Source organism: Nothoprocta perdicaria, unplaced genomic scaffold (assembly GCF_003342845.1).
Source record: "Nothoprocta perdicaria isolate Ctin4 unplaced genomic scaffold, notPer1 scaffold_38, whole genome shotgun sequence".
NCBI classification, from domain to species: Eukaryota; Metazoa; Chordata; class Aves; order Tinamiformes; family Tinamidae; genus Nothoprocta; species Nothoprocta perdicaria.
In genome coordinates, this window is record NW_020455621.1 from 5106257 (window position 1) to 5122644 (window position 16388).

The window sequence follows — 16388 nt, forward strand, 5'->3', positions numbered from 1 at the left end:
TAGCTGTGCTGGAATAGATTCCTCCTGTTCTTACTTTTCCTTTGTGCCTATCACCTAGTGCATATCATCTGCTGAAAGAACTTTTGCTTTATTATGAATCTACACAGCAGGCAACATGGGAATACATGAGAAAGCTGAATGGTAGATGTAATAATACATTGTATGAGTCCGTTCAACAAAAGATCATTCAGCAAACTGTGTTCTGCCAGGCTCTGGCCTACGGTGCTAATAACTCACTTAAGTACTGTAACTGTTTTCTGTGCTGTGGTCCTCTTTTCACTATCTTCAGGCCATATGAATCCATATTTTCTCACCTCTCTATGGAAAACTCATTTACACCAGCTTTATGTAATGATTCAGTGAGCAGAATCCTGCCTGTGGTACAGGTATGATTACTGCCTTCTAAATAATACAGTTCTTTTTAAAATCTTAATTATAAACTGAAATATATTCAGAAATTCTTGAGAAGAACCATAAGGAAAGAGCTTAGTAATATATCTGGATTTAATGCTTTGCACTATCATGCACTTGTATCTTGTATCTTGTATGAGATACTTCAGATTCCTGTTATTTCAAAACAATTTATTATGAGTCTTTAAAATCCACAGAACATCTCAGAGCATAAATAATAGACCAAAATTGAATGAAAGGAATCTATAGAAAGTGTTTTATTTAAGAGAAAGGGTGTACAAAAGTACTTTTTCTGTTCTTTCTGTTCACTTGAAACAAGTTTGAAAAGTCTCACAAGTATTCTTATTGAGACCAATGGTGTTTTATAAGTAAATTGCTACATCTAAAGACATAATTTCTTGGATATATAATTGATCTTCAGAAACTTTTGTTTGTTAGCTAGCATAAAATCTTTGATGCTAGCTAACAGCATCAGTTTTATGAAAGCTTTTATGAAGCTCTCTGCAGTGTTTAGTTTTAAAATATGTTCATAACATCCCTCTGTATTTGATTAGGATTTGGATTTGTTCAAAGAATAATTGTTTTTCGTATTTACTGACAATTATTTGCTGAAATTCTTTCACTTGTCAGTCTTAAAATACTAATTAATTCTGACTCTTAATCCTGTCTTTTAAGATATTTACTTCGCATTTTATTTATAGATTTCTTCTGTAAATCAAATCTTCATTACATCATCCAGTGTTTGTGGTTTCTCATAGCTGTTAATTGCACTTCTTGTCTATCAGTAAACAAGAGATAACAGCTTGTTACATTATTTCTTTAATCATATTTCTGTGCGGTGCCAGAGAACATCGGAACATTGCACTGTGTTTGGAAATAAGTAGATCAAAAAGGAGAAAGTATGTTTTTTGACGACTTTCCCACAGGATTCTCACCTCTTCAAAGAGAAATGAGAAAAATTTAGCCCTTTTGTTGACACCGTTTTGCCTTTCTTTAGGTGCACTGGAAGAGATACCTTCCCCTTAAATTCAGTATGCATGCATAAACATCTCAGTAGAGATATTTATGTATTAACCTCTGAATAGGACACATCCCACCTTCTGTTTGAAGGCTACAGAGATATGTTGACTGTATAGATTCTGAGCAACATCAACTGACAGTGCCCTTGTTATCATGAATAAAGAATTGCAGCATTGAGCCCCAGGATGATTTGTGACATGGCTCTGCTCTGATGATAGCAGTGTTATATACTCCCTTGGATATGTACATTTGTAAGCCAGGCACTATAGTTACTTTGCTGAAGGCCTAAAATCTGTGTTAACTCTGTTTAAAAAAAAAAGAAAAAAAAAAAGAGTTTATAGCTTGCAAGTAGTTTTTCCGGAGTGTAAGAGAGCAGAAAAGATCTTTGGCGCATTTTCTTACATGATGCTTTTATAAATTCTTGAAAAAATAGTTGCGAAATAATTGCAAAATGATTTAGAGCCATCTACATCCTAAGCGTGACCCAGAAGATCACTGTGTGTTTCACTGATCATGAAATATTAAAAGGAAATTTTAAAATGCATTATTTATTTTTCTAATTAGCTTTCTCTTTTGTTGTACCAATCAGAGAGGATGGCACTTCAGCAAAACTTAAAATAAATTACAAAATAATTGCAAAATGTGTCTGCACAACATATGTATATATTTCTGTATTGATATTTTATTATGAATCTGACAGTGGGTGATCTGATTTTACAAGGAAATTTGTGTAATATTGTTCACATCTGTTTTTCTCTTTTAAGAAGTACTTTGACTTTTGCAAGGAGCTTTACAAGCTGACTGCTCTAGGCAGCAGAGGCAAGGTTACACCTCAGTCTTTATAGGTCTTAGTGTCCTCTGCAGTTCAGTATGGTTGTGATCCTCGGAGGATTATAAAAAATTTAGCATTCTGCTATATCTTCTTTTATCTAAAGAGAAGCTTTGGAAATGGGGTTATGTTTTTCTTTATTTAGGTAATTTCAGCTTTGCAGAATTTATATGTATGTTCACCAAATGTGCTCATATCAGGGAGCAGTTGCAATTAAAATGAATACAGATTTGTTTCAGTCACTTTTTGAGTATAAGAATGATGCTATTTTAATGTGTGTGCATATTGTCAGTGTATCAAATCTTGTCTTCTTGTCTTTGCAGAAGAATTACATGAGAATATGACTTTTGAAGCATCACAAACATCACAAATAGCTGATACTGGTATTAACTGCCAGATGGTGAATAAATCAAAGGCAAAAACTGAGTTAGAAAAGAATTCTGTTTCCAAGGAAACTTGGATTAGCTTTGAAGACTTCTGTATTTGTTTCCAGTAAGAAACAGCAGTTTGGAGTTTTATTCTTTAAAATATAAAGTATAGCAATGGTAAAAGTTGGAAAGTGAGTACATAACATTATCAACAGATATTCACTGCATGGTTATAACTATACTGCCTTTCAAGGTCATCCTATGAACCCCCTTCAGCCCAGGCTTACTGTCTCTATTGACAGTAGCCTGCAGGTGCAGCCCAGAGTGTGTCCTCCAAAGTACACAGAGGGACACAAGCCTCACCTACCAATAGTGCATGCCAGAATGCAGTGTGGATGGAAGATGGTAGGTCATGGAGCATGCCATGATTATAGTGCTCATGTATCCTAGTCAGTCAAAGTCTGGGAGTTTGGGATGTCCAATCAACATAATTAGGAAACAAAGTTTTAAGGTTTTCTGTTGCTCTCAGCACAGTTCATTTTGGTCAAATAGATGTTTTCTTTCCTTCCCTTCAAAGTTACCAGGCATTTATACTTCTGCAAACATTAAAAAAAAAAGATAATACAACTGAACTGATGTCAGCATCTAACTTTGCCTGCAGTGCTTTTATAAAAGACAAAATTAAGCTGTCAATAGAAAGACCTATAAATAAAAACTCAGGCATAGTGTGAGAATATTTGATGAAATTTCAGTTTAAGCTGTGTAACTTCAGTCATGCTATTTGTCTGTGATTTTAATATTTCAGAGTTTGTTTAGTTGGACTTGTACAAATTCTCTCAATTGGTGGGCTGTAGACAGTGGTTTGCATTTGCAAGGGCAACACTCAGAAATATAGTTTTGACTTTCCTACTTTGTAGTAGATATTATGCATGCAAAAGCATGCAATACATAGAGGAGTCTGTTCTAGATCAGTGCAACATTCATTTTCCACATTCATCCATAAATCAGTTTAGCTTTCCCACTCTTGCAGAGCTTGTTCCAGAAAAAAATAACCTTTTTTTTTTTCCCAACAGTTTTAAAATTTCTTATGGAAAAAAATGTAATTGATTTTTCTTTTCTTTTCAACTTTCAGATGTGGACTGGGAGCTAGCAGAATGTTGAGCCTGTTCTGTTGTTTTTTCAAATCACCATCTAGTTATTGTCACCTTGTTTGCCTGTCATTTGCTTTTTGCTGACATCCTTGCTTTTTTTATTTCCCCACTATTTGGGGAGTGTTTAGCTTGTCTTTCAGGCTTAAGGAGCATAAAACAATGTGGATTTTTTAAAGAATCCTGTATTTCTCAAGAAGAGTAATTTTCTCAGAAAAATTGACCATTTTCCTTATTTTATGTTTGTAACAGATTTCTTTGTCTATCTGTTATTTTCTTAAGTGTATTTTTTTTTTCTTTGATGAGACGTTAAATTCAGAGAGAGTATATGAGGGCAAAGGTATACCTTTTGCACCAGCAGCACTACAGAAAAGGCCATAGGTCATACTGCAGCTTGTTAAGAGTTGTCTGACTCATTTTTGGGACCACTATGTCCAGCTAGCTACTGCCTTTAGAAAGAAGAATCCCAAGGAAATTAATTCCCTTCCCTTTAAAAGTCCTGCTCATAGTAAGCCTGATACAGACAGAATATAAATTATGAATTTTTTTTAACTTGTCCGTGTAATTTTAAATGACTGCTGGTCTTTTGAAGACTGTGGCAATATTAAGTGTATCAAGTATTTGTCACATATTTGTGTCCCTAAAGGGGAAAGAGTTGGCTTAATTTTGCACTAAATTGGTGAAGTAGCTCTTGACAAAATCTTCTTGATTGACTTAGGAAGGTTTCATTTTTCAGAAGATTTTAAATGCTGCTCAAAAATCTTGCACTAGTCAGTTTCTTGGAAAGCATTTCTTTTTGTGATGTGTCTGTAACTCAGATACAATGAAAATTAGATGAATATTCCAAATATGTATTAACTTTGAGAAAGAAGGTCTATTTCAGAGTTTTTAAAGTTGATATGTCTGATTTTGTTCTCAGTCAAAGCTGAAGTCATTTATGTTGCCTTTCAGTAAATCAAGGCCCGAAAAAAAACTGTCAGAAATCTTGAGTGCTCTGGCGTGCATTCTGGAGCTATGTAAGAACTGAATTTGAAAAGAAGCATTAATAAGCTTCTTAATAGCTTTAATTAAATTAAAAAGCATTAATAAGCTATATAAAGAGTTCTTCCTTACAGTAATACATTATATTTATTAATGTAACTTTTGGGTAAGCATGGAAATTTAAAAGCTTATTGCCATTTATATATTCAAGTAGGAAAAGTTAATGGCCTGGCCTCCACAGAAACATATAGAAATGTGGTAAAAGTAGAAAATAGTCAGCTGCTTTCACTGGAGATGGATTGTGTTTTATGACACTCCAAATGTTTTAACATTTATGAGAAATATCTTGGAGTCTAATTTATGAAAATTTAATCCATTTGCTAAGTAAAATACAGTATCATATAAAAAATGAAAAACATTTACATGGAATATATCATTAATATAAAGATTATTTTCTTGCCCATATATTTCTTTTATTTTCTTCTTAGGAACCTGCATGTTTTCCACAAACCACATACATATGCTTATAACTATCAGAAGGCAGATTTTAAGGTATATGATTGTATTAAATTATTATGAATTTATTTAATCTTTGCCAAGAAATCTTTATTTTCTAATACATATATACTAAATTTTGTTGATACATAATAGAAATACTATGACTGAAAAAATAGTAATGCAAATGCTGTGTTGATATCCTTAAGATTACAGTAGTCATTACAAAAAAAAAAAAAAAAAAAAAAACTTGCTAACAATTACCCAGAAGAATTTCAATGTTTTTAAGATGAGAATAAATGCAACTGTTATGGATTGGTGTTGCATAGTAATCCAAAAATACACTGAGGATATAAATCATGAAAGTTTGTAGTGAGAGTATGCATTAGAGTGGATAAGATCTCCATGCTCTTTTTATCTTACCTTAAATGTACTGTATAGCAATTTAGGGACTTCTTCAAATTGTATTTATTAATGATTTATTTTCCGAAATCACCTTTCAACTACTCTTTCTTCTCTTTACTTGTCACCTAAAACACAAATCAGGAGTCCAGCTATGTATCGTATCTTTTCATTTTCTCTTTACATGCTATTTTGGTTATATATGTGAAATTCTTATTCTAGAGAATAGAATTACCAGTTAATTACTGTGTAATTACAGTATATTTTTTAACCTGCCATTACTTGGCAATTCATGTTATCAGGAGTTTATTCCAGCTCTACTTTTGTACTCTAGCTGGAGAATAATTGTAGACAAGTGTAAACTTCAGGCATGAATTCTGTATAAAATTTTGTATTGGAAAGGTTAATTATATGGATTATGTTCCATAATTATTGTACACCTGTAATTTCATAGCCCTCTATCATAATCAAATCCCAGGAAATTTTCTCATTCTTTGTGTGATATACCTCCAGAAGCTGTAATGAAGATCAAGACAATGTATGCCTGTATGTAGTGTGTAACACATTAAGAGAATGGAGCTTATTTCCTTAAAGCTTGCTGTAATTAGAAAACTGCAAAGCAAAAACCATTCAATCTGATTAATGCTGTCTGACAAGTAAGACTAAACTGAGGTAATTCTAAAGAAAAGCCCATGAAAGTAAACATATTCTCACCCAAGTGATTTTTTTTCCTTTTATCTCTCAACTGGAAGTTACTGCTCACAGGTGCAGCATGAGAATCTGGGCTCTATATTTTGTATAGATATGTCTATAATATGTATATACTGTCTATAATTTGTAAGCAGTAATGACAATTAATTCACTCCCATGCTATATTCATAGCCACAATATCTGAATTCTAAGTCATACTTTATAAAGGTCTGCTCAGACAATATTCAGTGGAGACGCAAGATGAATGAAATCTGATTTTCTATGCAGTGTGCTGATGATCGAGTCTTCTATTACTTATTTGTGGATAGCCTGAAACCCATTGAAATCCTGATCAGCTTTTCTGCATTAGTACGCTGGGGTGACTTTGGAGGTAAGGCAAACAGAAAAGAGTCTGTGTTAATGCTGGGTTTTCCTACTCTTGAGTATGTCTGTGCTGTTGTGTTGAGCTGTGTATTTTTTGTCAGAGTTTTGTGGTTTGGAATTAAGTAGATGCATTAGTTTTAGGAAATACAATGATGTCAAAGCAGCATTTTCCTGTTACTTTCCATTGATGATGGATATTTTTCCTATACCATTAGGACTTATTATCATTTGCTATACACTTTTCATCTATATCTTTCAGTTAATGGCTTTCATTTGTTTTGTGGTATCTTTTTCTATATAATTTTAATTCTTGCAAATTGCTTTATTCTCTGAATTAACTGAAACTCAGTTATGTTAGCAATGTAAGTAAAGTAGATTTTTGATATGATTTTTATACTGATGCACGCTAAGCTCTTAGATATATTTACATCTAATTTATATCAAGATCCAGCACAGTGGCCAATTTAAATAAAAATTGCTTGTGTTTTGTAGGAATTGTAGAAAGACATTTAGAAAGGCTAACTCCTCTTAATTCGTTTAAGTTAATCTAATGTATAAATGTATGGACATAACTGTAGTGCATCCAGACTAGTAGCTAGAAGACAAAAGAAAGTGTATTAAAAAAAAAAGGAAAAAGAAAAGAAGAAGAAAAGGAAATCAACCTATTAAAATCACTTTAATATAAATATAAAATGGTTTTGGCTAATTGCTTCTTTTGCATGAGATCAGAATGGACTTTCTAAATAGTTCTAGAGCAGCCTTAGTTGATTTGCAAGATGTCTGATTTACACATTGTCCTAACACATTGTTTTAGCCATGATTTTCTAACAGATTGTACGATTAAACTATATTCTCTATCAACTTTTAACTAACTGCTCTTTGCTTTGGGAGCTCAAAGCCAAAATGAAGACTCTGTGGCTGTGAACCAGATTCAAATTCTGCATAAATGTATTTGTTGTAATTTTACTTTGATTCCCTCCTCCCAGATGTTTTTCTTTGCTTCATTTTTAGCATCTACACAAGGAGAAGGCTGTGATATTTCAAAAGGAGTACTAATGGTGGAACATTTCTCTTGGAAACGTGTGGCTCTTGGTCAACTTCTGTTAAAAATGCACACATATGCAACCAAGGCTACTGTGTTAAATCTTCCTGCTGGGTATGTATGACTCTTCATTTCTGTCATAAAATATTATTCCTAAGGCTTGAAAGGATCCTTTCCTTTACACAGCAGCTAAGACTTTGTTTACTAAAACATAATTGCGTTCAATAGCTAAGACATGTGACCATAAAATTGTTGTGGATTTAAAATAATTATCAAAGTCTTAAAAAAGACAATGAATTCCTTAGTTTTACTGAAAGCAGTAAGAGGAGGAATATCACAGAATATTCATCACACCACTTTTCTAAAAGTGTAACTAGAATACAAATTTTTACTTAAAATTCTGAATAGAATTAGAATGTTTTGAAATGTTTCTGAAAGTATTAACAGCAATCCAAAGATTAGTTGAATTGTTAAAGAATGCTGATGCCGCAGGAAATTTCATAGCTCTTCTTTAAATAGATTTTATGAAGCATGAAAGAAAAAAATCTGAGGTAATCTGCCAATAGTCCTGCATAGCTTGCTTCATATTCCAAAATTAAGTTGTGTCAAAACCATATTACTAATGCTTAGTATGATTTATCTTTCCTTCCACATAACTCAAGATAATCAGTTTGGAGTATTGTCTGGTTAATATAACAAATACTAAATTAAATATTATATATAATAAACAAATCATATTAATTTATAAGTATATGCTAATAAATATATTAAATCTAATTACTATTCTATGACTATTACATATTTAATAAATATTATATTGATTTAATATAGTGAATATGAAAACCTTTTGATATTTTGTTAGTTTTTTTAAAAAATGCTTCCAGTGAAGAAAAGAAGATGAAATCGTAATATCTCGCCACAAGCATAATATTATCAAAGAATTCATTGCAGCCTTTTCGTTTTTTGAAATAATAGTAAGCACCAGTTTAATTTCAAAGAGATGAGACAAAATGTATCTAAAAGTAATCAACTTAGCTTTCACCTTTTTTCTTCCAAGATGATCTGTAATTTCTATAATATAAATATATCAATAACAAAATTCATATAATTACAGAACAACAAAAAGAACTTCAGAAAATTAAACAGAGCTATAAAATATTTTAAGTCCATAAAAGCAAACTGAAATGAGGGAGGGTTTCAGATAAATAGGCACAGAAAGAAAATACACGTTTATACTACATCAACAACCTCTGATAGAGATTCCATCTATATGGAGATCAGAATAAAACCAAAAAAGGTATTATTACATTTATAGGCTAGTTTTGTCAGTATATGCATTTTCTCTCTGCAGTTTCCACAAGTAGCCTATCTGTCTTGTGGGGAGATACCACTAGAAATTTTGAGTTGATAAATATTCCATTAATACAAGTCTGAAGTCAGGCAAGTGTCTTTTTGCACTTGCAGATCTCAGAGCTACCAGGGATGCTACTACAGATGATAACCTCTCCTTTGCTCTTCCCTGCTGTAGGGAGAGCCAGCAGGCTTTGAGCAAGCTTTGACTTACAGTGTGTGTGAGAGAGAATTGGGTTTATTGACTGCTCCTCCATTTCATTCCAAATGAAAAATGACTTGCTAAGCCAGGAAGGCTCTTTGTTCCCCCTGTTTGGTAGTTGCCAGAGAACATTTGAGATTTCACTCAGAAAAAGATTGAAAAAGAGCATATGTAGGGGAGAAACTTGCCACACTTCCTTCTTTATTCTCATTTCTGGACCTCTGTTGAACTCTTAAGTTTCTGGCCTGCACAAAGTTCTCCTCCAGCTAAATGCCACTGTGACAATGAAACAAAAATGTGAAGCCCCAGCATTTGATATTAGCAGGATCTTCAAGTATTTCATTGGGACTGCAGGTGTGTTCACTGGAGAGTATGAGACTCCTGTGTTGAATAACCACTTTTAAAAGAATACTTTATTCATAGCTAGAAACTGTTAAAAGGTACGATCAGCTGAACAAGAATAAAATGAGGTCAGTGATTACCCATTAAGCATACTGAATTTCTGTGGTTTTCCAGCTGAGAAAGAACGGTTTGGCCCACAGTTGCTCAATAAATAGTATGGTCATTCTCTAGTATTCTTTTAGCCTCATGTGATTATGTGTTACATTTTTCTGATCCTTGTCTATGCAAATATGGAAATTATGATGTACATTAGGTATGATCAGAACACTTGACTTTTATGCCAAGCTTTCTAGAGTAAATATGTACTTAAGTTTTCAAGCAAGCTACGATGCTTATTTTTAATTTTTGCTTATAAGTAGTCACTGACAAAAGAAACTTTATTTTGTATACATATGAAATAGTCAAAATATTTATATTTCCTTTAGAAAACAAAAACAAACCTAAACAAATTATGTTAAGAAGCAAAAATAAAATAGTGAATTTTCTGATTGCCTCTGTAACCTATATTTGGAGGTCCTTGAGAAGCAAGGAGTTAAAGTAGCAAGATTTGAGAAGCAAGTGAAGCAAGGGAAGGATTATCGTCTGAAAATAATTATTGTATGAAATCTAATGCATGAGATTATTCTTTTGAAAATAAAAGTTTAAGCATCTCTATGATAAAATAAGGACTTATTTTTGGATTTCTTTTTCTTTAATGTAGGCGGCATGTGTTGCTCTTCACTGTAAGTTCTCCCATAGGACATCATCTTCATCTGTGTAGCATGGTGCCATGTGTCTTTGGAGAAGAAGATACTGTGATGTCAAGTCTTGAAAAGGTATATGTATCCAGAACTAGTGAAGGATTGTGCTAAATTTGTGACTACTATCTATTTTTAAAACAATATATTGTCATTATCATAAAATATAATTGCTGTATTTAATAGTATAATATTAATTTTAATATGAAAAAATAATTGAAATGTGAATTTAACAATAGTTTATGTAGCACTGTTATTTAAGGGTCCAATAGTAAGTTAGTATAGTGTCTCATGCGAATTTATGATATTTATTGTAGGAAAGAAGTTTAGCCACTGAAAAAATAATATCTCTGTACCAGCCCCTTCTCTTCAGATGGTAGAAGAAAGACTTCTCCTTGTCCTAAAAATAAGGCAGAATTATATCCAGGGGTCTTCTCTGTATTTTTTTTTTGTTGAGAGAACAGTTTCTCTCAGTCACTTTTGCAAAATGGTATCCACATTCTTGCACATAAATCTTGGTGAAGCTTAACAATGCCTTAGGCATCATGTGTTTGGACATTGTATTCAGCAGGGTACAAATACTGATCTGTGTCCTTTTATAAGACAAGCAAGGCTGTGTATTTCACTAACAAGCACCTTATTTTTCATTAGTTCTAGGACTAGTAATACAGGCAAATTGAAAACTATAACCAGATATATTATGCTGCCTGTTTTAGTGTTTTATTATTTTCATTTTAATAGCTCAAATCAGTGTAAATTGGAATGCCTTTGATACTAGAGATCTAATCAACTTGAGAGTTGATAAAATTAATTGCAATTGTTTTAAGAAAAGTTTGATACTTTAGCATAGTTTTTATATATATATATATATACACTATTAAAATATCAAAATAAAACAATAGAAATCTTGAAACAACTTGGCTAATGATGGTTGCTTTTCTTCTCTCTCCCCAGGAGAGCTACCGGTTTATAGAACAGGCTACAGCTATCCTGAAAGCTATTGGAAACGTGATAAAAACATTCAGCAGTAAGCTTGAACTTCCTAGAGCTCTGAAGGGGTTGGAACTGACACACGGTCCTCCTGGCATCCAGGGTACGAGAACAGTTGAAGAACACATCAAGGTGAACAAACAATTTTAAAAAACCTGTAACTAAAGACTAGTAAAGTTAACATTGTCATTAGCCTTTTCAAAACAGTGACTGCAATTTCAAAAAGAATGTCCTGAGTGCTCCAAATATGGCATTCATTTATTAAGTGAAAGCACAAATGACGGAATTTGCAACTGTGTGCTGTGCTTCTCTTGATATGAACAAATTTGAATATTTGAATATGCTCAGAGTAGCACATTCTAAATTTGAGTGTCTTGTTTTCTTATTTTTCTTGATTTTATTGCTAATTTGGGATATGAAAGACATGACCAGAAATTCAGAAAGAAAAAGACAGCATGGTTCCTTTCTGTGCCCAGTGATAATGGCATTGATATTGTTTATGGTACCAAAGGCAGTATTTCTGCATTGTTTTTTCCTTTTGATGTGCTATATTCTTATTTAGCTCTTATGCATGGTGAATTCAAAGGTCTCCATATACATGATTGAAAAAATATACTTTTTACATAAATCTCTGTAGTGTAGCTCTTCAGTGCTTAAACAGATCACTGCTAAAACAACTGTTACAGAAGATAGGCTTATTTATATGTGTATGCACATTTTGATAGTACTGTTAAAATTTTATTTTTCAATAAGCAATTTATATTTCAGCTTCAGTAACCTTTACCAGAGTAATGACAAGCTCATGCCACTTTGTGTATTTTAAAAAGCTGAATAAAAGGATATTAATATTTTTATAAACACTGATATTAAAAAAATAGCACACACAGGTCACTTCTGCATATGGGCTTGCCAGGAGGCTAAAATTTAGCAAGAAAACAAAACCGAGGAAGTAGTCACATCTGGTTCCATGTGCATCTCAATAGCTCTATTTTTCATGCCAAGTCCAATGTGAAAAGTAATTTGACCTCTCTAAAATGGATAATGACAATGTTAAGTGCATATGCTCATATAAGATATGTAGGTAAAACTTAAGGATTTAAAAAAAAAAAATCAGCAGGAGGGAATATCTATATCCCCCAAGATAACTAGTAACAAGGTAACTACTCCCACAAGAAAACTAGTGCATAGTTTAAGAAAACAAACAATTCAAAAGAGAGGCACTGAATTAGCTAGCAGTTTTTCGAGCATAAAAATGTGGGAGTGATCCATCTGCAATACAAACGATGAAAAATTGATTTGAACATAAGCATGTAAGAAAGTAGATTGTTTCTTTACTAGTACTAAATCTTACAAAACAAAATTCATGATTAATGTTACCATACATAACTTAGGATAAAATATTTCAGTAAGTAAGAACAATCTGAAATAAGAAAAGTGTAAAGAGAAGAAATATCTGATAAATACTTTTTTTCTTAATTTCCTATTACCTTTTTTTTTTTTATTCAAATTGTGGCTCTGAAAAGCAGTCTAACATTTCAAGCTGGTGGAAGAAGAAAACGGAGATTGGATTTCTGCTTAATAAAGAGCATCAGTATGATGAAATTAGAACCATCAGTTTGGTCATATAAATAGCACACCAAATTTTGTCCATCAGTATGTTTGTACTTTTGTTAATGATGTCATCTCTTTATTCAGTAAACATGCCCATTCAGGTGTTGGTCTCTGTTCTAAAACTTAAAACAAAAAGCCAGTCTTCATGGTGATGATAATCATGTGTTCAGTGCTCTGGACTGAGGCCATCAATTCATTTCATTGAAACCACTAGATGATGCCTTAGATGATAAGTTTTTGTTGTAGGATCTGTTCTGTATATAATAACCCAGATATGAACAGGTTTCATTCTTGGCTTGAAGCATTTTAGTCTAACAGTAAGGACTAATTTTTTGATACTATCTTTGCTAGATGAAGTTAGAAATATAGACAGCATTTTTACAGAAAGAAGGAAAAAAATGTTTGAAACATTGATAAAAAGCAATGTAAATCCATTGGACTAGATGACCTCTGAGGTCCCTTCCAACCTTAAGCATTCTGTGATTCTATGAAATCAGCTTTTAAAAATGCATCTTTTGTCTCTCTTTCATTTTAGGTTTTCAATAATGCATTTTGGTGTTTAATCAAACATGTATTAGCCAACAAAGTTCCTTCCAGTTACCGATTTGCTTTCAGATCCTTCACTTTGGATTTTAAAACCATTGAGATTTCTGAGGATGACAGTGTGTCTTCAGGTACTGAACTGATATTGCTAGACATTTTAAATGTATTTGCCTTTTGTTAAGGTAGAGGGAATTAACATTTCAACAATCTTGTGTTTTCTTGCATAGGTATGTGTGGTTCATATCCTATGAGATGTCTAAATTTTCTACTGTTGACAGGAAGTGTTTGAAATTCCTCTATGAGACAGATCTCAAAATATAAATAATTTCTTTCTTTTCTAAGTGTTTATGTTTTATTGACCAAATGCATAGCTCTTTCATTTTAAGAGGCTTATTTTGCAATCTTTATAACTTTTAAAGAATAACTTATTAATAGAAGGTTATTTATTAATAGAGGGTTTATTTATGATTCAAAATAGAAAAAGAATTAATTGGAAATATTTGCAGGAAGATACATTGTCACCATTAGAAGTCCATACTTTCAGGAGGGACTTCATATATCCTTGTGCTATTAGAAATTTATGGCATTAATTCTTTGTTCTTGGTGAAGCAGAATGATATTGAATTCCTTTCACCAGTCAGTTCATGTTTGCAAGTTGTTAAAAACAAACTTGATTAAAATATTCGGAAATATAGTACCTTTATTAACTTTTAGTTACTTTTAGTGCTTTAAATTTTGTTCTATAAGAAATCATATATAGTCTTTATTTGACAATTTGACACTTTCCTGTAGGTTTTCCTGCAAACATCCCTTCTTCAGAAGGTTATTCTTCTGTGAGACAGCAGACTGAATAATTAACCAGAATTACTGAATTACTGTATTTTTCACAGATTTATATCTTATGGCAATGGTGTAGGTTATAGGAGTCAGCATACTGACATTTATTACAGCACTTGAAAAAGTCATCAACACCTTTCACATTTTTCAAGGTTTCTGTATTCCAAAGAAAATCTAGTACTTATCAGCAGTAGAAGAGAATACATTTTTTAATTAGACTTGAATAACCAACACAGATAAATGTATGCAGTTGACATATTGGAACAAGATATTATATATGATAGTTAATCATAAGTTGTGACAGGGTATTTTTAGAATTTGGAGTGGAACAAAAAAAAAAAGAGAAAGAAAAAGTGTGAAGGAGACAAGTTTGATTTTAGTTTGGTTTCTTCCAGTATCTAATTTATCTTTCAAATTCATTTTCCTTTCCTGAGGAAATGTTACTTAACCTGCCCAAATGTAAATACAGTAAGTTCCTACCAAATTGGGAAGTACATTGTTTCATTTTAGTTATATTCACCTTAGTTATGTATTTTGCTCTGCTTAATAAATTTTACATGGGAAAAAACTATTGTTTTTGTTCAGATGTTGTCCCAGAAACTTAAATGGAGACATCTATAATCAAAATAAAATAAAATAAAATAAAATAAAATAAAATAAAATAAAATAAAATAAAATAAAATAAAATAAAATAAAATAAAATAAAATGAAGCTAAGTGGGGGAAAAAATAGGTAGATAAAATGAAAACACAAGTGAAAGATGCATTGTCGGAAGGTGCAGAAGGTCTGATCTTTACTTGGCCCACATTAGCACTGCATTGTCATTTCAGTTGCTCAGATCTTGTGAAGATTTGAGTTAGAATCCGATGGAAAATCACAAGCATCAATGTGAAGTAATGTAAGAGGCAAAAGAAATCTTTTTTCTTGGCTGACTGTGATGCAGGAGGGGAAGAGTAAATCAAATCAAATCTGAACTTTTTTTTTTTTTTTGAAATGCCTCCTCCATTTTACATTAGCTTGTCCGTTTTGCATGTTATTCATTAGTCCAGCAAGGATATTGCAGGCAGAAGTCCTGTGTAGTAAGGTTTCTGAAAGCCAGCTTGAAAATATTCTAGTGACATTGGTTTATCTACTAAATACTGCCCACTCCTCTGGAACAGCCAGCACAGGAGCTGTGAGAAGCAAACAGGAGAGCGCAGCAGGTAAACATGAGAGGAAGATGGGAATTACTTAGGCTGAGTACTACTCCATTGCACAGCTCTTCTGTAGTCGTCTGGAAAGAGAGAGGTAAAGAGCCTCTGCCATTTTGGTGGTCATATGATGCTGAATTTACAGAAGCATGTGATGGTTCCTATGAAAGGAAGCGTCTCACCCTGAGGTTACGCAAGTGAGGCGAGACAGTCTTAATATCTCATTGCTGCCCGCCTCTGCTTACCTTGTGCTGCTTTCACTGGGCCCTGTAATGAGTCAGGTCAGTTTATGATCTCACTGGAGGTCTGTGGACTGATTTCCAAGCCTGGAGCCTCAGTCATTTGACAATCATTTAGGCATAAGTCAAAGGATACATTTCTTTCTCAGGGAGAGTCTCAGCTTTGAAGTTGTAGAGTACTTTGTGTGTACTCTTCTGTAAGAACACCCTTGTCTGAAATTTTGTTTTGCTCTGAAGTCTAACTCTGACTTCAAAAAATTCAAAAATTGACTATAAACTTCTCTGTGTAAGACATAAGAGCCCTGTTCCTTCTCTCTTTTCTGAATAAGCTTCTCTTTCTTCTATTAACTTGATATAAGAGCAGTAATCATATAGTTATGCTGTGAGGCTGGAGAAATGATTCTAGACAATTTCTTGCTGAACTTCTTTTGGATTTGAAATTTAGTTCCAGTAACAGGTGGGGAAAGTTTGTCATTACTGGGAGTATATAAAATGCTTCTCCAGTATATCCAACATA

The 16388-nt window shown here is 32.8% G+C and overlaps 1 protein-coding gene across 1 annotated transcript in view; it reads left to right on the forward strand.

Annotated features, from left to right (window-relative positions):
- The window catches only part of ADGB (androglobin), a 96479-nt gene that overhangs the window by 39635 nt on the left and 40456 nt on the right, over positions 1-16388 (forward strand). Inside the window, exons 16-22 of the mRNA XM_026044730.1 lie at positions 2584-2752; positions 5246-5309; positions 6633-6735; positions 7740-7884; positions 10425-10539; positions 11416-11583; positions 13598-13736. Coding sequence (XP_025900515.1) covers positions 2584-2752; positions 5246-5309; positions 6633-6735; positions 7740-7884; positions 10425-10539; positions 11416-11583; positions 13598-13736 — 903 coding nt within the window. The remainder of the gene's footprint in view (positions 1-2583; positions 2753-5245; positions 5310-6632; positions 6736-7739; positions 7885-10424; positions 10540-11415; positions 11584-13597; positions 13737-16388) is intronic.